At 44.2% G+C, this 27,790-nt stretch overlaps 1 protein-coding gene and 1 long non-coding RNA gene across 8 annotated transcripts in view; one reads left to right on the top strand and one right to left on the bottom strand.

The window, feature by feature from the left end:
* Window positions 1–308: 308 nt before the first annotated feature.
* Window positions 309–27,790, bottom strand: part of AMHR2 (anti-Mullerian hormone receptor type 2) — a 40,521-nt gene continuing 13,039 nt past the window's right edge. The window contains exons 2-11 of one of the 7 annotated variants that reach the window (XM_072991094.2): window positions 24,179–24,316; window positions 19,617–19,703; window positions 18,498–18,637; window positions 15,107–15,334; window positions 14,388–14,502; window positions 12,176–12,336; window positions 10,919–11,066; window positions 6,120–6,256; window positions 3,168–3,285; window positions 309–2,976 (exon numbers count right to left, since the gene is read on the bottom strand). In XM_072991094.2, the coding sequence (XP_072847195.2) occupies window positions 2,930–2,976; window positions 3,168–3,285; window positions 6,120–6,256; window positions 10,919–11,066; window positions 12,176–12,336; window positions 14,388–14,502; window positions 15,107–15,334; window positions 18,498–18,637; window positions 19,617–19,703; window positions 24,179–24,316 (1,319 nt within the window). In that variant the 3' untranslated portion in view covers window positions 309–2,929. Of the gene's footprint in view, window positions 2,977–3,167; window positions 3,286–6,119; window positions 6,257–8,495; window positions 8,588–9,232; window positions 10,521–10,918; window positions 11,067–12,175; window positions 12,337–14,387; window positions 14,503–15,106; window positions 15,335–18,497; window positions 18,641–19,616; window positions 19,704–24,178; window positions 24,317–27,790 lie in introns of those variants that run through there. The other 6 variants (XM_072991092.2, XM_020784608.3, XM_072991095.2 and 3 more) reach the window with 6 other exon arrangements.
* Window positions 11,061–21,353, top strand: LOC140704668 (uncharacterized). Its single transcript, XR_012083987.2, has 2 exons — window positions 11,061–11,829; window positions 20,907–21,353. It is a non-coding gene; the product is annotated as an uncharacterized LOC140704668 (long non-coding RNA).

Raw genomic sequence — 27,790 nt, 5'->3', positions numbered from 1 at the left:
ATTCTGCATCTGGGGGGCTGTAATTCCAAATGTTAATTCCAATTCCAAATTTTAGTGCTACAGTGTCCTTTTTTAAAGTACTACAATGACATCAGCCTGCCTTTCCCTCTTCAGCTGCCAAAGGCCTTCCTTTGGCCAGCCTGTGACTTGACTTGTCAAACTCCCTGGTTTTTGAGACTTCATCTATTGTTTCCTGCGGTCTGTCTTGTCTATTTCTTTTCTCTTCCTGCTAGTATTTCCGACTGCCATTGTAAACTGCAAGAGTTTTAATGGCAGAGTGAGACTGTCAATCTCTTAAATAAACGTAATTACAATGCGGCAATGTTATTTATTTGTTCAGCATTTACCATATCATAATAAATGCTTTCCAGTGTGTGCCCACTCAGCCTGAGGTCCAGCTGTGAACCACAGATGGTCAACTTCAAGGCTTCTCTCTGCTCAGGGATCTTTATCTTTAAATCAGACATGGTCTGGGACCAGACAATAGTTTGAATCAAGGACTGTACACACAGCATAACAGGATGCATGACTGCTCCAGACAAAATACAGGTCAATCGGTTTGAGAAAATCCAGTTTTAAAAAAGAAGGAATTACTTATAAAGTGAAAGTGAGGCAAATATCTGGCTGGGGTAGATATGAATTAGAAGCCCCCAAACAGGGGCTATATTTTTTTTCCAGAGGCGCTCTGTACTGTGACATCAGCTGAGGGCAAAGACACTCCTCTCCCACAAGGCCCCTTCTCATTCGGGAAGAGTAGACATGATGCACACCACATACATATTGACTTTAGGGGATGCATTCAGATGACCAAAGGATGGGACCCATGACCTGTTTACCGGAAGCTGTCTCCCACTCTTCACTCTGTGGCTCGTTTATCATGCTGCCTGGTACTTCTTCTTCTCTGGTTTGTTTTTCTCTCAATAAAACCAGTGAAGGGAACCTAAAACAAACCCTGGATTCTTTCTCAGGTTTGTTACAACATACCAGAGAAGAGAGAAAGTCCCCATGTATGGAAGAAGAGATAAAGAGACCACGGAGCAAAGCCTTCAGGCAATTGGTCAACGTGCACGGCAAGCAGGAGGAAATGGACAGCATCTGTTTCATAAAGGATAAGCCAGCATTTCATTGGATCCCTGGAGAGCTATGCACCTGCCATTGGGGGTGGGGGGAGGATGGCAAAGCCATACAAGCCAGCCTAAGCTAACAGTGCCATGTGCCATAAGGAGTGCCGTATCAACCAGAAGGATTTCTTGGCACATATATTTGTAAAGAGGGGACAGGCAGCCATCATAGTTCTCCCTCGCCAATTGGGGAGGGAAGATAGTTCCCTTGTGCTTTTTAGGGGATGAAGAAAGTAGTTTTGCCATGTTTGCCTCCCCCCCCCCAATCTTGAGCAACATTCCCTCCCTCCACTGTAATTTTAGTTGTTAAAACAAAAATTGGCTAACAAAGGTTTTGGGAGGGCTTTTTTAGTTTTTTTGTTTTTAGTAATAGAATTGGAGTGGTGGTCCTCCCTGGGACATGCCTGAGTGGGTGTGGGTGTGTATGGTGCTTGGACTGCTGGAGATTGCCTGATCCTAAAAACGGGAAACATGACCAGTAATAAATGCCCCTCCTCATTGCTAGGAGCTCTGTGATAATACTTCTGTGCAGACAGAGAATGTGTTCTGACAGATATGGAGCAAACATTTGTCAGGGGACATGGCGGTAAAAAACAGTGACAATGATGAGCAGGGCATGGAGAGAGACATAGCTAGTGTGGGGGGTTTAGATCACCACAACTTCACAGATTCCTGTTAACATCCATCCATAGAATCACAGCATAACTGAGTTGGAAGGGGCCCTATAAGGCCGTCGAGTCCAACCCACTGCTCAATACAGGAATCCAAATCAAAGCAGGTTTGACAGATGGTTGCCCAATTTTCTCTTGATGCCTCCAGTTTTGAAGAGCTAACTACTTCCCAAGGAAATTGGTTCCGTTGTCATACTGCTCTAACAGTTAGGACGTTTTTCCTAATATTCAGCCAAAATCCAGATTCGTGTAGTTTGAGCCCATTATTATATGTACATTTGCTCTCACAAACACACACACTCATAAACGTATAGCAAGCCACACACATGGGACAGAAGCACCCCATCCCATACAGTCTACTCTCTCCCTGCCCTCTTTATTATTCTTTTTTCTGTCCGTTATCCCATTTTTGTCTGTCCTCTCAAATGCCAAAAGCTTTCTGTGGCCTTGTTTGGGACTTCCAGTGTTCATTTTACTACACACTATATGCATATTTGCAAACCTACCTTCACAAGCATACAGAGCAGACACACAATTTTGCTTTAAATAAAACAGATATTCTTAAGGGAGTGAATTCTGTGCCCAGAACAAACTTCTGCTTCTATGCAGCATGACTTGATTCATATCCATTCCCAGGTATGGCCAACTGTGTTCAATCAAACTTACTCAGAGGGAAGCGAGCTTGGGATTGTCGCCCAAACCACAGAATAGATGCAGTCCTGCCTTGTGCAGGCATCAGTTATCTTGCAGGAAGCAATGAGATTAATTCAAGGGGCAAGGGCAAGGTGCACGGTGGAAACCTATACGTAACATGCAGATTAAGGTGATTCAGTGGCCAGAGTTCATGATGTGAGTTATATGGACAGAATGTATAAAAAGCACTGCAAACAAAAACCCACACCCTGGTCATTAAGATGAGTTCCAGGCAGGGTCCGACTAACAAGCTGCTCCTGGGAGGATTTTTCCGCAAGGGGTCTGTGTTGGTTCTCAGCAAAAGGGAAAAAAGCTCTGCTCAGCCAAGGAAGCAAACGCCCAACACAGAATGGACTTCAGCCTCAGTCTTCTTGCACCAGGTCCTCAGCTCCTAGCACCTGCAACCTTTCCAGGACACAGTGGGCTTGCAGGCGAGCCTCTGGGTCAGGGTCCCAGCAATCCTCTAGGAGCTCCTGCAACCCAACAGCAACCTAAGGGAAAGCAAGGCAAGGGAGACAGTGGTCAGCAGCAGACAACGTGAAGTTCTCAGGAGGTGGAGACTCTGGGTGGCCATATACACCTTGGCTAGTTTAACAGAATTAAATGATTCTCCATCATCTTGACTTTAGGGGAACTCATCTGCTACATCACTCTGTCCTACACATACAACTCTCAACCTCACCTCTGTGGCGAGCACCATGGTGACTGTGGGTCTCTTCCCCTCGCCCCTGGAGGGTCAACAATGGGCTCATCAACGGAATGGCAGGCAAAGCAAGCGCGGCACCTCTTGCCTGCCACACCTATAGGTCAGAATGAGCAAGTAGTGGGGTTAGCTAGGCAACCCAGGGCCAAAGGGCATGTTCTAGATAGCTAGTCATTACAAGCTAAAATCCATGAATGTTTCAGGCACAAGGTTCAAGTACACCTTTGTAACTGAGCAGTCAACTTGCAGACAAAGCTTGTCTTCTCCTGAAGACCAATTGAAAAAAAAAAAAAAAACACAAGCCAACTGGAAAACTCTGAGAGGTGTGAAAAGTTCCTGCAGTGAGACTCAGATACTCTCAGCACTTAAAGGAATTCCCTTTTCTAATGACAGTCTCTCTGTAACATATATAGTATAGTGGAAGAGAACAAAAAATAGGTGAAGGTTGGGTTGTATGGCTGCTGAGGCTAAAGACCTTTCATGCAAGGAGCAGAATCAAGTACCAACATTTTCCCTCAGGGAGAATATCACTTCCAGCTGCAGGTGGTGGGGTGAACTGCAGGAAATGTGGTCTAGTAGTCAGAGGGTTAGACTAGGACTCAAGAGATTTGGGCCCATATCTCAACTGAGCCATAAATCGCATTGAGCAGCCATGGGTCAGGTGCTCTCTGTCAGTCTTTCTGTAAGAAGGGTGGCAAGACTGACAGCCTTCCCACAGGTGAGCCACCCTCCTCTACTCTCTGCCTGCTGAGGGGCATGAGACAATGAGCTCTGCAAATGATGTATGACTGGGATTGGACTCTCTACCTTGTGCTCAAAGCCCAGAATGAGATGAAAGACTGGACAGAGAAACCTCACCTGGGAGCTGGGAAATAGAGGGGAAAGAAGTTATGGAAAAGGAGAAGCCAATAGGAGAGAAAGAGGAGGGATTAGAGAAAACCTGGGAAAGAGAAACAGGTAGAGGAAGAGAAAGGGCAGGAAAGAGGTGAGGAATAAAAGGAGAGGAGAGAGATAAAGGGAGCAGTTGGAGGAAGGGAAAGGGAACAAATATGCCCAGGGGGTCCTAGAGGACCCGTGGACTGGGGAATGGGCCACCTTCACTCTAACAAAGAGAGAGGCCGAAAAGATAGAAAATAGGAAAACTCCACTCAAGCTCCACTTATGGGGGAGAAAGGGAAAGATGAGAACAAAGGTGGTTAGAGAGAGCAGCCAAGGAAAGGACCTGAGTACAAGGTAATGGGGAGACATGGAAAGCAGCTGAACCCAGGAAGAAAGAGAGATGTCCCAAGGAAGGACAAGAGGGGGGATTATTCCAAAGGAGCGATTGATGGAAGGGGAGCGGGCTCGCCACCCGTGTTGTGGAATCCTCTTCACCTGCCAGCATCCACACCTGCATCCCTGGTCCGACTAGGAGAAGTTTCATGCGGTCAGACGTTAGGTCCAGAATACTGTAGATGCATCAGCCATTTCAGATATGGAATTTGGTTTCTTTGCCTGTTACAATGAAGCCTTTGAGGCGGTGGAGAAGCAATCCCCCCTCTTTTTTTTAAAATAAAAATGTTATTGTTAAATCAGAAGCTTCATCATCTGTGGGGGTGGGGCTGGGGGTGGGAAGAATTCAAGGACCTGAGGTGTTGGATCTGAACCCAGTCATACTATCCTACTTCATAGTGTTGTTGTGAGAAGAAAGATATGTACCAAACAGATGCATCTTTGCCTTTAGAATATATAATGTAAAATAATTATAAATTTTGTAACATTGAAAATAAAGTGCACGTTTCCTCTTGAATCCTCAGAAATTCAAATCCACATTAAGGCATCTTCAGCTGAAATTGGAATATCTGAATGAGTCTGAGGACCAAGCTAGACTTTATGTTCACATAAATTGAAACAGTCTCGCCTCATTTCTTAAAAAAGAGTTGCAGGCAGAGATTTTCTGCTCAACGTCACAGCTTCTTGCAGCTATTTTTAGTTTGGTTGTTTTATTTTAATGTAGAAGTATAGTTATATATAAATCTATCTGATGTGTAATGTAGTCCAGTGTGCCTCTGGATTTAGTCATACTTGTGTTTCTTATTCTGCTGTGATATTGTACTGCTCTTTTTTTGTATTTTTTGTGCGTGGGGAGGGTTTCTTATGATGCATTGCTCTTTTGTTTTAATAATTTAACATCTGAAAAATGCAACTGATAAAATAAAATAAAATAAAATAAAATAAAATAAAATAAAATAATAATAATAATAATAATAATAATAATAATAATAATAATAATAATAATAATAATAATAATAATAATAATAATAATAATAATAATAATAATAATAATAATAATAATAATAATAATAATAATGTGTCATCAAATCAATTCAGAGCTATGGTGACCCTTTTCAGAGCTTTCCAGGTGCAGAATACTCAGAAGCGGTTTGCTCTTCCCTTCTTCTGTGGGTTGCCCTGGGCCTGTGTAGTTTGGCCAAGGCCACGTAGTCTAGCTCTTCTCCCAGGACCCACAGTGGGGAATTGAACCCCTGACCTCTGGCTTTACCTAAACCACTGAGCTCTCCAACCAACTCATTCATTAATGAGCTGGTTGGATTCGTTCGTTTAGTCGTTTAGTCGTTTAGTCGTTTCCGACTCTGCATGACCCTATGGACCAGAGCACACCAGGCCCTCCTATCTTCCACTGCCTCCCGGAGCTGGGTCAAATTTATGCTGGTCGCTTCAATGACACTGTCCAGCCATCTCGTCCTCTGTTGTCCCCTTCTCCTCAGGTTGGATTAACGCCAAGTAAATTTTAAAATATTGTGAATTATGAGCTGCCAACAAGGTCCTCCCTGATGGCAAAAGATCCTAGAGATGGTGATGTAACATTACAATCCTATACATATTTCTCAAAACAGAAGTAATGTTGAGATAAGTGAGCATAGGGTTCACCTGCCCAAAACTTTTCCAAGCTGTAGGAATAGCGGGCCTCTGCCTTTCCTCAACAGCTAGGCTCCACAAATCACTGTGTGTAGGGTTGCTGCCCAGTTCTGCTTCATAGGCCCGCTGGAACTCAGGGGTGGCGCCCTCTAGGAAGGCAAAAACAGAAGAGATTAAAAAGTGTGTGTGTGCGTGTCTATATGTCTGTCCTTTTGCCCCATATATCCACTGTCTGAAAGCTGCCATGTCCCATTTTCCCTTGGCAGCACCTCCACTATTTCAATATGCTCAACCTAATATTTGCCGATGTCATTGTGGGGCATTTAAACAGCTCTTTCCAATCTGCCCACTGCTCATGAGATCCCCGCCAGAGCAGGTCTCAGAACAGGTGTCAAAGCCGTGGGGCCACATCAGCTGCGTCAGGATGCCAGATGTGAAGCCAGTTGTTGTCCTCAAACACCAGTTATCACTCCGCAAAGCAGTGACTCACACATGGCTCTTAAAAATGGTAAGTCTCAAGGCAAAGCAGGGAGTCGGGAGTTACTTGGAGGAGAAAGAAGTCTGAGAAATGAGAGATGGGGGGTGTTAAGAAAACAGCATAGAGGAGGTGGGGGAAGCACTCCTGTGAACTGCATCAATACTGAGATAATATTTTGCCTCCAGGCTGAATATATAAGCAAGAAACATGCATTTTTCCACCATGCCCTGGGACTGCCGGCAGGTGGTAGCAGAACCCAGACCATCGCCACCACTTCAGGAGAAACAGAAACAAAACGAAACCATTTCGCTTTCAGAACACAGAGCCTGAAGACAGCCAGCGATCTACAGAAATGAACACGGAGAGAGAGCAGCTAGTCTTCGTGGTGGGTTGCAGTACTTTGGTTTTTGCTGTTGCTGGAATAGATTAACACGGCTAATGCTCTGAAAACCACGACTTCAACCACGCTCCTATTTGTATGCAGTGGGTGGCGGCAGGGAAGAGAAGAGGGCGGTAGAGAAACCCTAGAGGTGGGCACCTGGCCTTCTGCAGCAAGGTGGGAGCATTTCCAAGCCACTACCTCCACCCCTGCCGCTTACCTCTGGAGCAAACAATGACACCATCCAGGCCACAGTGTGCCACAACAGCAGGTGTGTGTGCGCGTGCGTGTGTGTGTCTTGTATCAGCACCATTAAATTAAATTATGATGATAAATCATATGTACAAGAGAGTCAGGCCACACTGGCACTGGGATAAAGGTGATTATAAAGGTGGCAGTACTGGAATAAAGCTGATATTCCTGTTTGTGGATTGCACTACAGTGATCTATGGCAACAAACAATGAGTCTATTGAAGTCCCCACATCTTGGAATTCTACAGGTTATTTTTGCATTAACTGCAAAAGTGAGCCTCCTGCCCAGAGGAACTTCCATTCCATATCTTTAAAGTATGTTTCTTTTTTCTTCAATTTCTAGTTTGATGCCATTTTAAAGATAAAACCGAGCTAGCAGGTATTTTACTTTGAGACAACTATACCAAGTACTTTACGCACTGAAAATACACAACAACACACATATAATGGTCCAATGCTACCCTTTGTGTGGCTTCTTCTCCTGATCTTCCCACTTCAGACCTCTGTAGAACCACAAGCCTACCCCGTTGGGTTTCTGAGGCCAGGAATAGGGTTTCCTGTGGGGCCACAAGGGGCTGCGAGAGAATGGAGAAGCAGCAGGAACACCACCATTGGATCCCAGCTTTTAAGCAGAAGGTGGGAGGGGGTGTTCAAGAGGGCACTCTTTGTCCTAAGGGTGGGCTTGGAAGAATAGCCATTCTTCCAAGAATAGCCATTCCTTTTACATGTAACGTGCACATGGGGCAGGTGAGAAGATGCTTTTACTGCCACCCTTTGTGCATCCTGACTAGAGATGGGAGTATTCATATACGAATACTCCCATCTCTAATCCTGACATATTGCATTTGCAGATAGGTAGGATACAGGTTTTTTTGGACCATTTGTGGCCATTTATTGGTAGTTTTGCTGTTTTTGTTATTGTTGACAAAGAAAAATCAGCTTACTTCTTCCCTTTTGAGGTGATAGACGTCCACTAAAAATGTTTCTCAGACAATCCCCCATAAATGTGTTTGTTGTTGTTGTTGTGTGCATTCTGTCAAGTCAGAACTGACTTAAAAGGAGTGGTTTTACCATTTCTACCCCCCAGTGGGTTTCCACAGCCAAGGGATTTGAACCCGGTTCTCCAGAGCTCTAATCCATCGCTTTATCCTACACCACATTGGGAATCTAATGTTTGGTAACCTATTTGTAGGTACGGGCTACAAAATCATGCTGTAGAATTCCCAACATCTACCCATGCAGGGTAAGGACAAATAAGGGAGAGAGAAAACATCTTTACCCTTTGCTGCCATCTTGCAGATGAAGGAGAGAAGGCAATCAATTAATCAACTCTTCCACACAACTTTTGTTTTTGTTTTTTAAATGACCACCCTAGAACAAATAAGCATATATATAAAGCACAGAGGTCAAGAAGCGGTGAGGCATGTTGTTCTTCGCTTGCTTGTTTGCTTATAAAGGGCAAGGGTGAGGCGGGAGTAACATTTTCTAGCATGTAAATAAAATATTTATCATAAGACTGTATTGGGGGGGAGAGGTAATCTGAAGGATATATTTCAAATATGTAACAACAGTAGGGTGGATATGTGGTGGCTTGTATTTATTTGCTAAATATCTCTAAGCAGGGTTCCATAAAGGGTTCCCCATACTGGGAAACAGCTGATCAGTCCTGAAGATTATGTGTGTGTGAAAGCCTTTGAGAATACAGGGTTCCATAAACTTTGCAAGAACCCTGGTCCTACAAATAACCTTCAGCAGTCCAACAGTTTTCTTTATGAGAGTCAGTGTGGTGTAATGGTTACAATATTGGACAATCACTCAGAAGACCCGGGTTCAAATACCTACTGGCTCATGAAACTTACTGTGTGTCCCTTTGGCCACTCTCTGTCTCTCAGATTGACCCGCCCTGCAGGCTTGCTGTGAGGATAAAGTGTGGGGAGGAGCACCTTGTACACTCCAATTCACCGGAAGAAAGGCAGGGCAAATGCAACTAGTGAATAATACATAAATAAATACAGATTTTGCAGGATAATGGCCATTTTTATTGGGATAATATCCCTGCCATTTTTCCTTCATGAAGAGGAAACTCTTTGGTCACTGTATACTGAGATACTAGTGGCAATGCCCTAAAACAGGGATTGAAAACCATGGCTTTTCATATGTTTTTAGCCTCCACTTCCCCAAACCTGTAATATTAGCTATGCTAAGATGGGTAAAAGGCTTCCAACATCTGGAGAGGCCACCTTGATCCACATTTTTTTTAAATGAAGATACTGAACCCCCCCAGCCTACATTGGGTATATGGGCCCCTCCAGCCGGGGTCTGTCCTCTCTGCAGCCTTGCTTGTCCCTCACAAACATGGCAAAGGGCTCACCCGAGCAGCAGCATGGCAGACAAGGGGCAGAGAAGACAATTAGTGGGAGAGGAGCTCCTTTTCCTGCTAATCTGATGAGCAGCACAGATGAGTTTGAAACTGCAGGGGGGGGAGAAGGGTAGCCCCCTCCCATCTCATCACCTCTTATCCCAGGTTGCTCAGCTAACAGGGGGAAACAGCTGTGGAGCAAGAGGTAGAAGGCCAGAGTCCCTGTCCCTCTGGAGCCTTGTTTTCCTCCCTCCTGAGCTGAAGAGCACAGTGTGGCCTGAGGACAAAATGAATGGGGAAGAGGCAATTTAAGTCCTTCTTCCCTCTTCAGTTCCTCCTGTGGTGCTCCTTGGGGAAACAGCTGATCCGTGCTGAAGACTGTTTGTGTGTGTGTGTGTGAGAGAGAAAGAGGGGTGGTGGAGAGAGAGATTGATTTCTATGTGTCTGTATATGAATAGCTTCTCCACTGTCCCAGGTCTGGCTTTTTGCCACACCAGCCTTTGACTCTGGCCTTATCCTCCACTAGTGTGGACAAGCAACCCAACTTTCTCTCAAAGGAATACCTGTGGAGGCAAAAAAAAAAAAAAAGAGTTCTCCCATCCTGGACCTAAAGCATAAAAAAGAGAATAATTAATCTCTGAGTTACTGCGCCAGATCTGCATCTGGATTCCAGACATTACATCATAAAATGAAGGTCTTAATGATAAGAGATCGTCAACATGAAACTTTTTCATGTGGAGTCTGTTTGTAACTTTTGTTTAATGTTGCTTTGATCTGTGATGCTGAATCAATAAATTAGAGTAAAACCACTGAAGACATGGGAGCGATGTGATTAGATCTCCCAAATTTAAAAATAAAACATTTAACATAAGCAACAGGGATGGGGGAATCATTCCTCTCCGTAGTGTCTTCCGGTTCTATTCCTCTACATGAGCTGCATGAGCTCTACAGAAGAAATAATAAAATTACCAGGGATGTTGGCAAGTCTTTGGATCTGAGCCCCAAGTCCAAGTCTTTGGTACCAAGTCTCAAGCCTGAGTCCCTTTTTAAAACAAGCTATTTTCCCCCTAGAAGAAAGGGAGGAGTAAATTCCAAGTCACAAGTCAAGGCCAAGTAATGGAGGACGGGGGAAACCCTAGTTAAGTCACCAGTGTGACTTAAGTCTGATTTGACAGCAAGTCCTGTGACCCAAATCCTCATTCCTGAAAATTGCCTATATCATGATTGGCCAGCCCTCCTGTTGTCAAGGGAAAGCATAGACTGGGAGGAGCGGGACGCAGATTCTGAGTATGTGTGGATGAACTGTAGGGATTACGATGGCTCCTTCTTCTTTCCTTGCTTACCTGGGAAGAGTGCTGAACATCGCATGAACATTTCCCACAGCACCAGTGCCAAAGAGTAGACATCTGCCTGCCTCAATGCCATACCCAAGTCTTTGAGGTTCAGGTTCTCATCCAGAATTTCAGGGGCTACGTAGTGTGGGGGCTCAGCCTAGAGAAAACATGAGTGAAGAACGAGTGTTGTGTTTACAAAATACACTTGCTTTGTCCTGGGCCAACCTAAATTCAGAGGGTCAGTGCAGTATCGAGAAGCTCTTATAGGGTTACAGCTTACACCTGTTTCCTTCCTGGGCTGCAGCTTACAGCATCCTCTTTGGCTCTCTTTGGAATTGTGGGAGCCATTGTTAAAAAAGTAACTTTTCCAAATACGAGCTGCCTCTTTGGCTTCTGATAACAAAAGCCCAATACATCATTTCAAAGGGAACTGCTCATTGTGAAATCATAGCTACTAGAACAGCAAAGACTGGTCTGTGTTCAAAGCTTTTGACCCTTGACCCTGCATCGGAAGAGTTTTTACAATTTCACAGAATCATAGAATGACAGAATTGAAAGGAACCCAAGGGTCAACCAGTCCAACCCCCTGCCCACAGAAGAAATCCACACCTAAAGCATCTCTGTGTCAAAAACATTCAGCAAAGGAGAGTCCTTCCTCTTCCAACCCGAATCCATTCCAGGATTAAACAGTGCTTGCCAGGAAGAAGTTCTTTCTAATGTTTAGTCTGAATCTCCTCTCATATCATTTGAATTCATTGGTTTGGGTCAGGATTTCCCCCCCCCCCCAAGTTTTAGTTAGCATCTTCTTTCCTGTAACTTGAATCAATTGGTTTGGGCCAATTTGTTGGTATTTTTTTAAAATCCTAGGTGTGTTTTCCTGGAAGCAGGCAGAGCCAGCTCTATCAACAGTCAGAACAGAGGTGGGGAAAGTTATTCTTTTCAATTACAACTCCCAGATACTATGTTCTTTACTATTTTGAGTGTATGTTTTGTTTTATTGCTATACACTAACCATGCATTGTTTAAAGGCAGTCCATAAATTATTCTAAATAAACTGGGGTGTGACCTTCCAGATGTTGCTGAAGGGCAGCTCCCAGCATTTCTCACCACTAACTATACTGGCTAGGAAGCTGCAATCCAGGAATATCTGATGGGCTGCACTTTGCCCATTTGGAATCTCTCTCACATCTCTGTTTAGGCCACGATGACCTTGGTGCTCCTCCTCCTCCTCTAGGTGTCCCTTGTTCCTCTGCACCCCATAGATACCGTGCGAACAATGTGTTCTGCAGGATCCTCCCTCCACTGCTTCAGACTCTCAGGCAAAGTCACAGCAAGGCCAAAGTCACTGATAACAGAGGTCCAGTCTTCCCGTACAAGCACATTCTGGCTGCTCAGGTCTCGGTGGGCCACGCCAGGCTTATGCAGACCTAGAAGAAAGAACAAAAAGAGCACTTGCAGCAGAGCTCATTAGAGATCAGCCGCTTAAGCTCCCACATAATCTTATCAATACGATGAGCGCTAGGGAGGCAGAGGAAAAGGAAGAAGGGGGCATGTCGCTCAGGGACAGAACCCATGCTTTGTGTGCAAAAGGTCCAAGGCCACAGATTTGAGCAAGCAAAGGGCAAAGGATCAGCCACCTTGGGTCCTTTTGAAGGAGAAAGGCAAGAAAGGCAGAAAGAAAGAAAGGCAGAAAGAAAAGAAAGAAAGGCAGAAAGGCAGAAAGAAAGAAAGGCAGAAAGGCAGAAAGAAAGGCAGAAAGGCAGAAAGAAAGGCAGAAAGGCAGAAAGAAAGAAAGAAAGAAAGAAAGAAAGAAAGAAAGAAAGAAAGAAAGAAAGAAAGAAAGAAAGAAAGAAAGAAAGAAAGTAAGTAAGTAAGTAAGTAAGTAAGTAAGTAAGTAAGTAAGTAAGTAAGTAAGTAAGTAAGTCTTATTTTGGCCCAAAGCTGCCAGCAGGAGCAAACAAGGAGAAAAGAACTTGCAGCCCTCCAGATGTTGCTGTAATCTAACTTCTATTGTCCTTGTTGAGATGGGCCATCAAGTTGCTCCCCTTGTGTGGTGTATCTAACAGAGCTTTTGATCTATATGAGATATTCAAAGCTTAGTTGAGGATTGCCACCCTTGTGTGAATTTCCATGGCAAAGTAGGGATTTGAACCCAGTTCTCCTTAGCCCTCCCCTCCTACCACACTGGCATATCATACCTGACAAGTGGATTATGAGGCACATGCAGGGGAGTGGGTGTAGCTGGAGGGTTCTAATCAGTGGGGCGAAAGGGGACTGAAATGCAAAAAGCGCCAATAGGGTGAATTACCTTAGTGGTGGCCATTAACAAAGAGCAGTTAGGTAGCATACTCATTCCCGTATGTCAAGTATCTGACTGACACAGTAAGAGAAAAAGCTTCTGTTCCCATTCAAGCCACAGGAAATGCAGTGGTTTGAACAAGAATCCATTGAGAGGTTCACATCTACCCCTGTAGCTTGAATGCCCCCCCCCAAAAGGCTTGCTGTCATACTCCATGTATTAATCAGCTCTTCAATGAATGTCTGTATTACCACTAACAACTATTTCTTAATAGCTTCTATTGAGGTAATCATCCCTCTTTCCCTTCTGGTTTCCTTTATTCCCATCATTAGCAACCCCTCAGCCATACAGGGACAGGCACAATAATCTGCCAACTGATGTAATATTTTTTTGCATCTGACAAACCATGATAATCCATAAGATTTTATGCTGTCATAAGATGTGTTTGCCTTTAAGGTCCCACAAGACTTCAAACATTGGATGAACTGTGTTCAAAGCTTACGGCAGTATAAACTGTATCAGACTTTAAGCTAAAACTTAATTCTGTCATATGTGCTGCAACAGATTACAGTACTGTAATATGTTTGCTCCCCTCAACCTGGGAAATAGTTTGGGCTCTGTGTAGTGCAGGGCTAGGCACAAAGGAGGTCAAAGTGACATGGTCTGTCTTTTGGTGATTCATTGTAGATCATGAATGATTTAAAATTCTTTGACAATAGCAGCAATAAAATTACTCTGCCTGCTAACCAGGAGTTGATTTCATCATGCAGGTACTGCATACTATTTGTGTGCATACGTGTGTGAGTGTGGGGGTGGGTATGTATATCTCCACAGACCATGCTACAGTATGTACAACATTCATTATTATCCATGTTTTTTGGCATCTGAGGGAGGAGCTTGGAATTGATCTCCCATGGATATAGGGACCCTAATGTATTTTGATTTTGTGTTGTAAGCATCATCACCATTGGGGGCTTTCTTTGGGGTTGCTTTTAGATTACCTATGGACTGGGGTCTGTGTATTGAGGCTTCTACATTTTATGTATCTCATTTGTAAACTGCCCAGAGTAGTAGCATACCACTAGCAGAGTGGCATAAACATTGAATAAACAAATGAACGACTGAATAAATAAAGTTCCAGGGCAGCAAAGGACGTGCTCAGCACCTGTTGTCTCTTACCTTCCTTCCACTGCTCCTCATGTAAAAAAGCAAGGCCCCTGGCAAGGGATGATCCCAGCCGGAGAGTGATGTCCCAGGAACAAACGTGCTGGCTGAGGAAATTTCGCAATGACCCCTGCAAAAGCAATGCTATTCAACTCAGAGTAGGCCACAGGTAAACTAGCACTGTTGTGTGCCCTCACCATGCATCATTCAATGGACTGGCACATGTGAATACCCCCACCCACCTTAGCACAGACATATCCCAGCTCATCCTCTCTCCTGCCTCTGAAATTACATAGGCAGTATCTGCATGCTTTCACCTATTTTTCAATAGTCATAAGATCTAGAAACTTACCCATTGTTTTTAGAAAAAATACCAAATTAAGAAGCCAACAGGGTTACACTTTGTTAAGCAGACTCAAAAAATTTGTAGCTTACGTGGAAAAACTGAGGGGATTTAAAAATATAGATAAGACAGAAACTTACTGGTTAGTCAACACTGGTTTAAATACAGTGGCATAAGTTGCAGCAGCAAATTACTAGTTAATGAGCCTCTGCAACAAGGGACACCAGTTCGCGGCCACAACTGTACAATATCCCAGGCCATGTTGTGCTTGTGTTTGTAAAAAGATATACAACACATAGATACAGGCAAATGTTTGCCTGGCATATGCACAAGTGACCATTTGTACACAACCTGAATCATCTCAGCTACTACTGCTGTGCACAGAGCTCACCAATGGGTATAGCGTCAGCACCAGGAGACCACCTTGTTCCATACTGGGTCCTCCGCATCTAGCAGCCACCAGCTGTATCACGTTGTCATGGTTCATCAACGGGAGGCTGTGCACAGCCCACTCCGATTCAAATTGCCAGTGGCACAGCGGGGGAAAGGCTTTGATGGCCACAGGCTGTTGCTTGAATGTTCCTTGCCAGAGCTTGGAGAACTGCCCATGATGGAGAATCTGTTGGGGAATATATATATATATATAATGTATAGGTAAGAACAAACATCCAAACTTCCTGGATGAAACTTGTTTGCCAGATGTCATTATTTTCCAAGCACACACTGCTGTTAATGTGAGACCCCTTTTTAAGCAGCCTCAGGTAACATTCATGTTACAAACTGGGGCAGCTTCAATGCCTCAAGAGTGTGAAAAGAGTGTTGAGTTGGAAAATATGTGTCGTGTCCCAAGACTGATAATGTCCCAGAAATCTAGAGAGAAATAAAACTTTAAGGAGTGTCTCTAGATCAGAATCATTGAACGAGCCATAAAATCATAAAACCATGGAGTTGGAAGGGGGCCTATAAGGCCATCGAGTCCAATCTCCTACTCAAGGCAGGAATCCAAATCAAAGCAGTTCTGACAGAGGATTGTCCAACTGTTCTTGTTTACTGCATTTCAGTGTGGTATTTGTTTGAGCCTTTATATTACTTGCACGCTTACTGTTTTCAGCTTTAAATATTGCCTTGTAATGATGCTTTTAAAGAGAAGGTGGGGTAAAAGTATTTTAATTAATCAAATAGCTCACTAACGTCAAAAGCCCTGTTAGGATTGCTATAAGTCAGTTGTAACTTGACAGCACAAACACTTATAGACAACCAAGTTATATTGAAACCTGAGACAGAAAGTTCCACAAACACTGCTCTCTTCTCTCAATGACACACTAATGACAAACATGGGGGGTGTTTCCTGCCCCTTCTTATTTCCCTTTCATGATATCTGAAATCTTTTGCCACAAAGGGTCACCTTCAAATGCCTAGCAATAGGGCTGGAATTGCTGCTAATGTTCTTGAAGCAGGAGATAAAATAGAGAAGGAATTACAATGAAAATCTTTGGGTATATGGAGTAAGACCTGAGCAGAGAGACCCAAATTTTTTTGTCAAATAGAACCTGTTCTTCCTTAAGGTGCCACTTGAAACTCTGTCGGTTTTTGATGCAATAGATAAACACAGCTCTCCCTCTGGAAATTTTTGTAATGCCAATGAATCTTTTGTGTTCTGTCCCACCCCAAGAAGGACTGCTTTAAGAGAGCTCTTATGCAAATAATAATGTGACTGGTCAAGGATTTTAATAGTCTTCCTCAGCTTTCTGCATGTTAACAGACTACTGTATCAGATATTAACATCAGTCCTTATATAAAGATGACTGGATGGCTCAGGGAGTCAGAGCAAAGAGTGTGCATTCAATTTTCCGCTGTGAAAACAGTGACCATATGTTGTCTTGGCCAAGTCACATGCTCCCAAATTGTCCTCTAGAAGAAGGGCTTAGGGGGACTTTGTGCTAGGAGAACCCTGGAAAGGGTCGTGGTAGGTTGGAATCAACTTGGCACCATGTAATTATAATTATACTTGTTTTAAACCACGTGCTGGCTGGGTAGCTCAGTGGTTTGGGTATCTGGCTGTGGAGCCAGAGGTTGGGAGATGGATTCCCCACTGGGCCTCCTGTGAGTAGAGCCAGCTTGGGCAAGCTGTACAGTCCCAGGGTGCCCCCAGAAGAAGAGAATGGTGAACCACCTCTGAGTACTCTCTACCTGGAAAGCCCTGAAAGTGGTCGCCCCTTCAGAATTTACTTGACAGCACATGATTATTATTATTGTTAAACTAAACACTCACCCAGTCTTATATTTGCTCCAAAATTATGCCAAACATCAGTACTAGTCATGAGTTGTTCTGAGCCACAAACTCTAGGTTTCATGCCACCACACAAAAATGTTTAATTTTATTTGTGGATTCATAGTTGACACACATAAAATACAATGCTAGACCTAGGCCAAACACCCTGGCTAGCTATGGTCTGTTTCTGGTCACAAACCCCTGATGTTTGACTCCTAATGCACTAAGTAAGTCAGGTACTCTTAGCCTTCTTGCTTTGGGGTCATTTCTGGCTTCTTCTTGTGGAAGTCAGCTATAACCAATTAGTGATCTTTTTAGCTCCTTTGCTTTTTTAAAAGGATTTCCTTGTTAACGAACAGCACGCTTCCTTGTGCCTTACCATCACTGTAAGACAACTGGATCAATAGCATTCTGTTCTGAGATTTTGCGGCCAAAACTAAACAACAGGGTTCAGATCTTTATAAAAATGCCTGTGGGGCAGAGCAGGGGAGTCAAACTGCTTCTGTATAATAAGAAATGCTCACAAGGCATGATACCGATGTTCCATTCTTTGTTTCACTCCAAATGGCACCATACGGCCTAGGGAATGCGCCCACCATCTCTCTACCCAGTGTCTTCTCCTTGTTTCTTACTATTCTGATGTTGTGCAAACACAACAATCATGCCTTCATGTTGACCTACAGTACTAGCAGGGAATGGAAGGGGTTGGCATTAGACTGGCTGTTTAGAACCAGATGCCTCCACTTGTAGGTACAAACGTCCCAAGAAAACTGGCTCTCATTTTTCCCTTTGGAAAGCTGTTTTCTTGTCAACAGAAGGAAGGAAATTTGCACATGACCAACACAGCTTCTGACTAGAGTTTTCACATATTTGAGAGAAAAGATTGTTGGAATTATTGCAACCCTTGTATGTTGCCATTAAGAGCTTTCTGGCTTGAAGGGACCTTCTGGGCTGGGATAACTGTCCATAAATCCAGCAGTAATCAATTATTTTCCCTCTGCTTCAGTTTTGAGGAGAGCCACACCTCTAGACTTACTAATTATTTTCCTACTCTTTTTTCAATCACTGGGCAGTTAGTCACCATGCAGTCAATATTTAGCTATATAGTCATGTAGTAATGAAGCTGGTTAATCAGGTAAGCTCTGTTGATGTAACCAGTCATTATTTTTCTACAGTATGCTGTTTGTATCTACTCATAACCGTGAGTAAATTGAGCTTTTTATTCTTTCCTTTACCAATGTCTTTGACTGTGTTATTGACACTCAAAGACAACTGGATCAGTAGCAAGACTACTAGTAAGTGCTAGTTGATGAAAACAAAACAATGGATGGTATACTGTGGGGAGATGTGAAACTATTTCTGCTCTGTAGGTTCCTAAATTTTTTTTTTGGCTGCATAGCTAAACGATTTTTAAACCACAATAACATTTCATGCTTTGTTATGAAGAATAAAACAATCTATGGTGATTCTTTAAGCGAATCCACAAATCTTCCCTTAACCAGAGGGATACCTGGAGGAACTGGAGGTCTGGAAGTTCCTGCTTGGGCAGTTCCCTCCTGCCTTTTTGCTCTGGGCCTGAGGTGACCTTGGTGAGCTCCAATGTGGCTTCAGAGCTGAGTTGTGCTGCGGGGATTTTCCAGCGCTTCAGAACTGCTACAAGAGAAAAAGGTATTTGCCCTTGAAGCAACACATATTCCAAAGCGATCCAGCTTCTGCATCCAGGGTTGCCAGGTCAGCTGTATTCCATTTCCTGAGATTCCAGGGCCAAAACCTGAAGTCGGAGGAAGGAGCTTTGTGATGTCACAGAGGCAGGCGGGCAAGTGTTGGGCCAGGGCATGTTTTCGGATTTTGTAAGCTATTGCCAACAAGAAGGCTTCTGCGTCCCAAGCTCAACATCAGCATGACAAAAGGCCAGGATGGAGGGAAGAGTTGGTGGGAAACATGCACTTTGGAGCCCTCTGCCCTTTGGAGCAACAGCCACATCCATGTCTTAGTACAAAATCACATGAGCCCTGGAGCGAGCAAGAGGTGAACGAAGAGAGCCGCCTCGCCCACACACAAAAATCAAGGTTACGTCTTCCTTTGCTGCTTGACCTGAGATTGTTCTCCCTGCCAGGAGACATGGAGAAGCCTGTGAATCCCTCAAGACTGCAGCCAGCGGTACCCTGCGACCTGGCAACCCTAGCAAGCATTCTAAGCTCTCCTCCCTTCTTTGTTGCCCCCCCCCCCCAGTGTCACAACCATCTCCATCAGGACCCATCGTAGACCAGAAGAAGATGGCCATGTAAATTGGGTCACTGTTTGCATGCTTGCAGGGGGACAGGTGAGGAGGCAGCAAGAGTGGAGGAACAGCAAGACTGATGACGATGGGGCAATCAGCCATGGGCCATTTGCCAGGTATCAACTTTGGTAGATACCCAGCAGCACCAGCTCCTGGCCCCACCTCTGTGCCCATGAGCTTTCCAACTAAAGGCAAACAAGAGGAGACACCACTATGGTTGCTCTTTGTCCCAAGGCGACAGATGCGCCTTTGCTCACCTTTTCCCCAACAGCAAGCCTTGGGGGCAAGATACAGGCAACTCTTATTCTTAAATGTTTCACATCAGAGTTTCCCCTGAAGCCACAATACCTAGAAACACCAGGCAACCCAGGAACAGCAGAACAAGGCAGGCTGCGAGAATCCAGGTGGTCCAGCCGGGGTGCGGCAACAACTCAACTGCAGAGATAAGAGGAGGCAGCCATCAAATCCACACCATCATGGGAGAACTCGCTACAGTGAATTCCAGGTTTTCAAGCAGGAGAGAGTTAAAAAAAAATTAACTGTTGAGCTCTTCTTGTTTCCAAGCCACTTGGCCTCAACCCGTGGGCACCCCTCCACCGGCCCACTCCCCCATGCATCCAGGTGTTTATGAGTCCCTGCATGGTCTCCGAGACCTCTCTGCCCATCCCTGGCATCAGCTTCCTTCATCCTCATCAGATTTTTCTCTCTGATGTTTTAATTAAAATTAGAGCAGGAGAATGGATGCCTCCCTCTGCAGGCACCCACCTCTTCTGAGCTCCTGAGCCAACATTCCTGTCTCCTCCCATGCATTTTCCAACGTTGGAAGGCCACGCTGTGCTGTGGCACTACCGTGCAGGTGTGGTGGGTAGGTAGTGGGTGGAAGTGCATGAGAATGGCAGGAACTGAAACACCAGGGTGGGGAGCACAGCTCTTGTAAAGGACGCAACAGAGAGTCCATGGGATGAAACCTTATTTTTCCCCAAAAATTCTGTCACCACAGAAAGGAACTAGGATCTGAAGCCACCGCAGCCTCCCCATGCCCAGCGTAGTGTTGTTCTGAACTACCCTTCCTGTCAGCCTCAGCCAGTATGACCCAGGGATGATGGGAGCTATCATCTTAACCATTAAAGTTAAAGTTCCCCTGATGAAGTTGGGGAAAGGTGGTGAGCACTCCAATGCTGGAGGCATTCAAGAGAAAATTGGACAACCCTCTGCCAGATCTGCTTTGACTTGTATTCCACTGTACTCCATCGTACTATGATTCTATTTCACAACAGGGATGTTCATGGACAGGGTGGGAGGCTCTCTCTCTCTCTCTCTCCTTGACTTTGATCTAGAGCCAAAAGGGGGCTGGAACAATGCTGGGACATCTGTTTTTGCTATCTCTTGTCCGGTGATAGTAAAACGGCCTCCTTGCTTTGTAATTTTGGTAGCAGAGGGCTAACAAAGCTGTCAGGATGGAGGACGCAGTGGGGGTGGGTGACTGGCATCAGCCCAGGACAAGTGGCTTCATAGAACCAAACCAATGGTTTTCTGGAGAGGAGGAAGGGGGAAGGGAGGGCTCTATGGCCAAGGTTAATAGGAACCTCCCCCCACCTTCTTTTTTTCCACTGCTGCTGTCCTCTTTCTATCTTTCAGATAAATCAGGTTTTGCACCTGCTGTAAAATTGCAAGAAACATTATAGCAGGCTTGGGAAGATCTGTAATAATAAACAAGAAAAGGAAGGAAAAAGGAGACCCCAGCTGATAACGCCTGCTGTTTATTTCTGGATAACTTCATCCTGAGAAGTCACAGGACACAATTCTTAGAAATACTGCTGCTGCTGCTAAGGCTAGGAATCCAGCTGACTGTGATGACAAATACAACTATCAATGGGTGCTTCATTTCAAGATCTCCTTTTGTACAGAGTCCTCAGCTTATCCTTATTGTTTTCACTCTTCATTGAAATAAAGGGCAAGCCTGTAGAACTGGATTTGCTCACATTCACCTTTTATTTCTCCCTCCCTCTGCTATTGTAAGAGGGATTATGGTTTGCTTGCTGCACTGCAAAAAGGCAGTATATGCTGAATAAATGGTAAATTTGGCCTGGTCTCTTACCTTCATAAATATCACAGCTTTAATGCCTGATTTGTTGACATCATCTAACTGTTATGATAGCTCAATAGTTGAGGTCTCTGGCTGTGGGGCCAGTGGCTGGAAGTTTCATTCCCTTACTGTGCCTCCCTGACAAGGGCTGGACTTGAACATCAGTAGGGTCCCTTCCAGCAATGCAGTTCTAAGATCATCTATTTCATAAGGGCTGGGTTGTGTATTCCTGAAAGAGGGTGGGATTATCATAGAATAACTGAGTTGGAAGGGGCCTATAAGGCCATTGAGTCCAACCCCCTGCTCAGCACAGGTATCCAGATCAAATATGACAGATGGTTGTCCAATTTTCTCTTGAATGCCTCCAGTGTTCGAGTGCTCATCACCTTCTGATGTAATTGGTCCCACTATCATACAGCTCTAACAGTTAAGAGGTTTTTCCTAATATTCAGCCTAAACCTGGCTTCCTGTAGCTTCAGCGTATTAATTAATATGCATCCTGCACTCTGGGATGATTAGGAACAGACCCTGCCCCTCCTCTGTATGACTACTGTTCAAGTATTTGAAAAATCCTGTCATATCCCTCTCAGTCTTCTTTTCTCAAAGCTAATAATAATATTTGTCTAACTTCTCCAAGGAAAAATGATAAATTATTTTTCTCATTCATTGGCCTATAGAGATGTCATGTCAGCAAACTGTTTGCCCTCAGAAAAGCTAGAGTAATGCACAACTTGGGGAGATGGGTTAAAATTTACAGTACTTTCAGCCACAAAAATGCACTGGCTGGCCTTGAGTCAGTTACTCTCTTTCAGCCTAACCTATTCTACAGGACTGTCGGGAAGATAAAATGGGGAGAACCACGATGTAGATCAATCTAAGCCCCTTAAAGGAAGGTGAGAAATACCTAAGTACGTACTGCAGTCACAAAGCTGCTAAAATTAACACAGTCTTTGTTTCAGCCTTCCTGCTGGTTGTGTGAGCTACACTAGATTCTGCTTGGTTTACATATGCCTGTATCTGTTGTGGCTTTAGGGGCCTGGGTGCCTAGCCTGCAGAGGTCAATACCCTCAGGAACAAGGAGTCAAGCTGCTATTTAAAAAAAAGGATGAGAGCAAGCCAGGTCATTGGCATCTGAGCAATCAACCACTCAAAAGGCCTTAAACTGCCTTGTGTCTAAGAAAGCCTTTAACTCCCCTCCCCGTCTTCTCCTTGGAACAGTTCCCTTCCTCTGAGTGCTGTGCCTGAGCTTAAGAGAAAAGAGAATCCTGTTAAGGCAAACACCCTGTTATGTGATTGTTACACATTAAGGCTGGACGGAAGGGAAGAGGGAGAGGTCCACTCAGTCTAAACTTGAACTATCCTTTGGTCAGAAATTCCAGACATCCAAAAGTAGACCCGTTTCTTGCTACTCTGGGTAAAGAACCCCCTCAGAATTACAGCCCTTCCCAGGCCTGGCCTTTAGGGTGAAACAACGTGAGAGCTCGCTGCTTCCTGCACCTCCTCGGTGCTGCTCAAGAGCATGCTTGTGAAAAGTTCTACGACTGATGTATTTTACAATTTCGATGTGTAGCGAAGACATCACAGCACATGTATGAGAAGTGGTCCATGAACAGTAGAACTAAGATTTTTATTCTTACATGTATTCCAATAGATGCCAGGGAACGCCCATAGCTGGGAAACCAAGGAAACAGAACAGGTGCTGTTTTCCTTTTCACATAACCCCCAGTGTGAGTTTCAAATGGGGGATAGAATATTTCTTAAAGGAGCTATCTTGGAAGCTGGGAGAGGCAGCTGTGATGCTTTCCGTGCAACCCGGCAGCTACTCCACCTCCAAAGTCCTGTTATCAGGCTGACTCAGAGACTTGGTGCGCTTCCTCCCTGCAACCTCAAGGTCTTTGCAGGCTGGTTGGACGGCCCCCACATGCGTTGTCTCACCCCTGCTGCACAATGGCTGGCGCACACCTGTTGGTGGGGTATGGGAAGAAAGGTTCAAGACTACAGTTTCTATCATCCCTGGCTATCTATCACACTTGCTGGAGTTTATGAGAGTCAGACCAGTGTTTCCCATGAGGTTTGGAGGTCCTGGACAGAAATCAACTGCAAGCCAAGAATGGGGGAGAAAAAAGGAAATGGGATTTACAGGACCTTTAGAAGGTCCTTTGTTTCCTTAGTTTTTCTTCTCCTAACTCAGTGGTCCCCAGCCTTTTTTTGAGTGGCGACCCCCTTTTATAACAGCCAAGTGACCTGCAAGCCCCCACCACATTTGCATAAAAAGGCATTTTTAATAGGGTAAAGTCATCCCTTCTTAGAAAGAAGAGTCTCCTTTTCCCCCACCAGACCTTTTTCTCATACATACACATACATAATAACTTTAATATCCCACTCTCTGAAAGGTCAAGAAATAAATTATTTAACAGAGGCTACAACACATTTAAGGGAACCCACCACTCCCTAGAAAACCCTTTTGTGACCCTCTTGGGGGTAATGGCCTCCAGGTTGGAAAACACTGGTCTGACTCACGTAAACTCCAGCAAGTGTGATAGATAGCCAGGGATGATAGAAACTGTAGTCTAAAATATTTGGAGGGAAACAGTTTGCTAGCTTCTTCTAAGAGGATAGGGAGCCTGTGGCCTTCTAGAGGCTGTTGAGCATCAGAGCCTATCAGCCCCAGCCACATAGCCAATGAAGAGGGTGGGTTTTATAAACCAGCAAGTTCTGGAGGGCCTCCCTCTTTCCACATCATCATTCACACTCTCAATCTCTCCATTTGGGTCATTCCATGCTGTAGTTCATCACTGACCCCTTGATCCCACAGAACTCTTACCCTGCCTCCTTCCAGACACCATATAGCTGATGTTAGCATTACACAGATCAGAGCAGCACGTGCAGGCTGACATGCCGGGAATGGCTTGAGGCTCACAGGCTGGAGAATCGCTGGGTTTGTTTTCCTTAGTCCAGCAACCTAGATTGTGGGGTGGAGAAGGAAGGTACAGAAAATTGAAGGAACAATCATCAGGGGAATGACTTGCTTCCAGAACTATAAGGCGTAAAAGCTTACTCTCAGAAGAAAGGGGGAGGGGGAGGAGTAATGGAGATTCTAAGAAGTCCATCCTTACTGTGTATTCTTTCAAATGTTGTTAATAATACATTTATCTCTTATAATCATCATAATAGGTAGGCTCGTGTAAGGACTTTTCTTCTCGCTTCTGTTATCTGGAATCTCTTCATCCACTATGATCCCTTTCTTTTCTTTCCTTTCTTCCTCACTGTAAGTGGGACAAATCTGTGCTTTTCAAGGTAAGTGTATGATTCCTAATTGCACATGAAACTTAAATCCACTCCATGTTTTCATCACCTGCACTTGTTCTCCATTCTTTATTCCCTCACGCCCTTTGAACTTTGGGTCAGGAAATGGTGCCATTTGCCTGTCTTTGATACCAATGGTGCTGTTATTCAGAAGGTATATTAGCAAATATATATATATATATATATATATATATATATATATATATATATATATATATATATATATATATATATATATACATACAGTATAGCAAAATACTTTAACCTTTGGATGCTTCTAGATGAGGAAATTACTGTGCAATTATCCTGCCTCATTGATGGGGATTTTTCAGGGGATCCATATGATGCTATCTTCCATTTATAACCCTCCCAGTTTCCCCTTTTCCCTTTTTTTCTCACCACAGGGAAAATGTTAAGGTGGAAAAGACAAAACAGCTTCCCAGTGTCTTCTGATTGATAGCTCTAAGAGCTGTCTGTCTGGAAACACCCTTACAGCAAAAGTTGGAGAAACAGTGGAATTCCATACATGGTTGGATTAAATCTTAGACGCCTTGGAACTGCACAGCTGGAAGGGACCCTATGAATCTTCAACTCCAGCCTCTGTCAGGGAGACCCGGTGCAGAATTGAACTCCCAGCTTTCTGGCTCTGCAGGTGGAGACCTAAACCACAAGGCTATCCAGCACTTCTGTCCAATTCTCATGAAGTAGTTATTCCCGATAGATTTGCCAACGGTGAAGGATGATGGAAATAATAGTTCAGTGATACCTGAAGGGCTGCAGTTTCCTGGATCATTCAGGCATCCATCCTAAGCATAAAGGGAGCCACACTGCCGCTGCATTCCAGCGACAGAGGGGACATGATGCACACTGAGGTCCCTCCAGATCTAAAAATAAAGCTACCACTATCAAATTAATGGGACATCCCAAGAAGCATGGATGGAACTAGGGTGTCTACCTCACAGCTACCTTGTGAGTTAGGCCACTGCTATTTTGATGTAATAAAGGAGAAAATGAGGCTGAGAGATAACAGTCTGGTCAGGTGGACCCAGTGGAGTCCGTGGCTGTACTGAGATTTGTACCTGAATCTGAGCTAGGAACACAAAATGGAAGTAATTGATACCTTGTTTTCATCATTTATGATTCTGGCCTGATATTCAGATATAGCACTGTATGTATGTATGTATGTATGTATGTATGTATGTATGTATGTATGTATGTATGTATGTATGTATGTATGTATGTATGTATGTATGTATGTATGTATGTATGTATGTATGTGCGTGCGTGCGTGCGTGCGTGCATGTATATGTATGTATATTCAACCTATGTATATCTCTCATCCCACTCTCTTAGTGGCTACTGCAACTGTTCTAGGGCTTAGAGAGCTGTCCCCAGCCTCCAATAAACTATTGCAGTAATAATTTCCAAGCCAATATATACTTTGATTATAGGGTTTATTTGGTGGGGCAGGGAAAGGGGTAGTTCCACCCCCCATTGCTTTTACATTAATTCATTAGTGGCTATAATCTTGTTGTATATAATGCATAGTCAATTGCATTAGAGATTTGTACCTGAATCTCTGTGTTGAGCTTAATCAGTGGGGATTTGGTGAGTCAGTTCATCCATAGGTTCTATTGATTTAAATGGGCCTACTCTATCTGCAACATACTATGCTAAAGCAAACCAGTTAGAGCAGGCTGATTTGAATTAATGGAGCTTATAGAGGAGTTGACCCACCAAATCCCCACTGATTCCATAGGCCTACTCTAACTGCAACTTACTACATGTTTACTAAGCAACAGGATTGTGGCCACTATTGGTGTTTTTAGAAGTCCCATCTGAAAGTTACGAACCCCTGGTCTGTGGCACAAGGGACTCTCTTCTTCCTGGGTGTCACGTCTACACCCACAACGGAAGATGGGGTGTAGCCTAAACCAATATGTACAGGCTGATGGCTTTCTACTCTTTTTTTGTGAGGGCACACTCACATAGTGGTAAAAGCAATTTAAAAAAACTTTTAAAGACATTGCAAAAAGGAGCGGTTATCCTTTTATGTATTACACCATTATCACATAATGTAGCTATGCTTTTGTTGTTGCAAGAGTGGTTATTTCCGGACTCATTGTTGCCAAACTTTGCATACCTGGCTCTTTTCATTTTGGACCATACAGTCTCTTTAGTAGGCTCCTGCTTTTCGGGAAGGAAAGATACCTTGTGATATTGTGCAGAGGTCTCCTTGGCGCATCAGGGTGAAGGGGGAAAAGGGAAGTCTGTGCTGAGGAAAGGGCCAGCTGCCATTTGGTGAACAGGGAGGGCAGGAATCAGGGAGCTCACCCCTTAAAACCGCATGGGCTGGGCATGAAGGGCAGGCTGGAGAATCGCTGCTTTTGATACACACTTGTGTAATGTGTACCTTGACCCCTTCTTCCCTGCCTCTCGCCATGGTAACGGCAGCTTCCCAGCTCCCTTCCAGAACAGAGGGGGCAGAAGAGACTGTTGTGTGTGAAAGCCAGTTCCCTTGGCTTTTTCTGATGGGAAGCAGCTCAGAATTTCCAGAGGATACCTTTGCTGGCCAGCATGATCTGCCGCAGCAAAAGCACTAACAGCTTGTGGAACCAAAAGAGCTAATAGGTTTAATTTGGCTGAAGTTTTAACCGACGGTAGCCCATGTCGTTATTTATATCTGAAGAAGCATGCTGGAACCCCTGAGGTTGATGCTATACTAAATTTGTTGATCTCTAAGGTGCTAGACAGCTTCATTGTTTCTCTTTTTCACTGTGAGTTGGTGGCAGGGTGGGAGAAGAGAGACCCAGATTCAAACTGACCTGCAGCCAAGAAGCTCCTTACCCTTTACCATGGACTATGCTGGCCAGTCCAGTTTCATCAAACAACATCTGAGCATGGGAAGAATCATATATGCCTGCCTCAGCTTTTTGCAGGCAGAAACGGGTAGTAATATACAGTAATACATAAATGTGTGATCCAAATGATCATAGCTTGTCAGAACATACACATAGTTCTCACATTGTTTACTGGGAGGTTTCATCCCTACAAGCACAAAAAAACACACACACCACAACACATAAACCTGGTCAGCTAATGAATGTGTGATGTGTGAATAACTTGCCTT

Source organism: Pogona vitticeps, chromosome 2 (assembly GCF_051106095.1).
Source record: "Pogona vitticeps strain Pit_001003342236 chromosome 2, PviZW2.1, whole genome shotgun sequence".
NCBI classification, from domain to species: Eukaryota; Metazoa; Chordata; class Lepidosauria; order Squamata; family Agamidae; genus Pogona; species Pogona vitticeps.
This window is presented reverse-complemented; position numbering and strand designations above follow the sequence as displayed.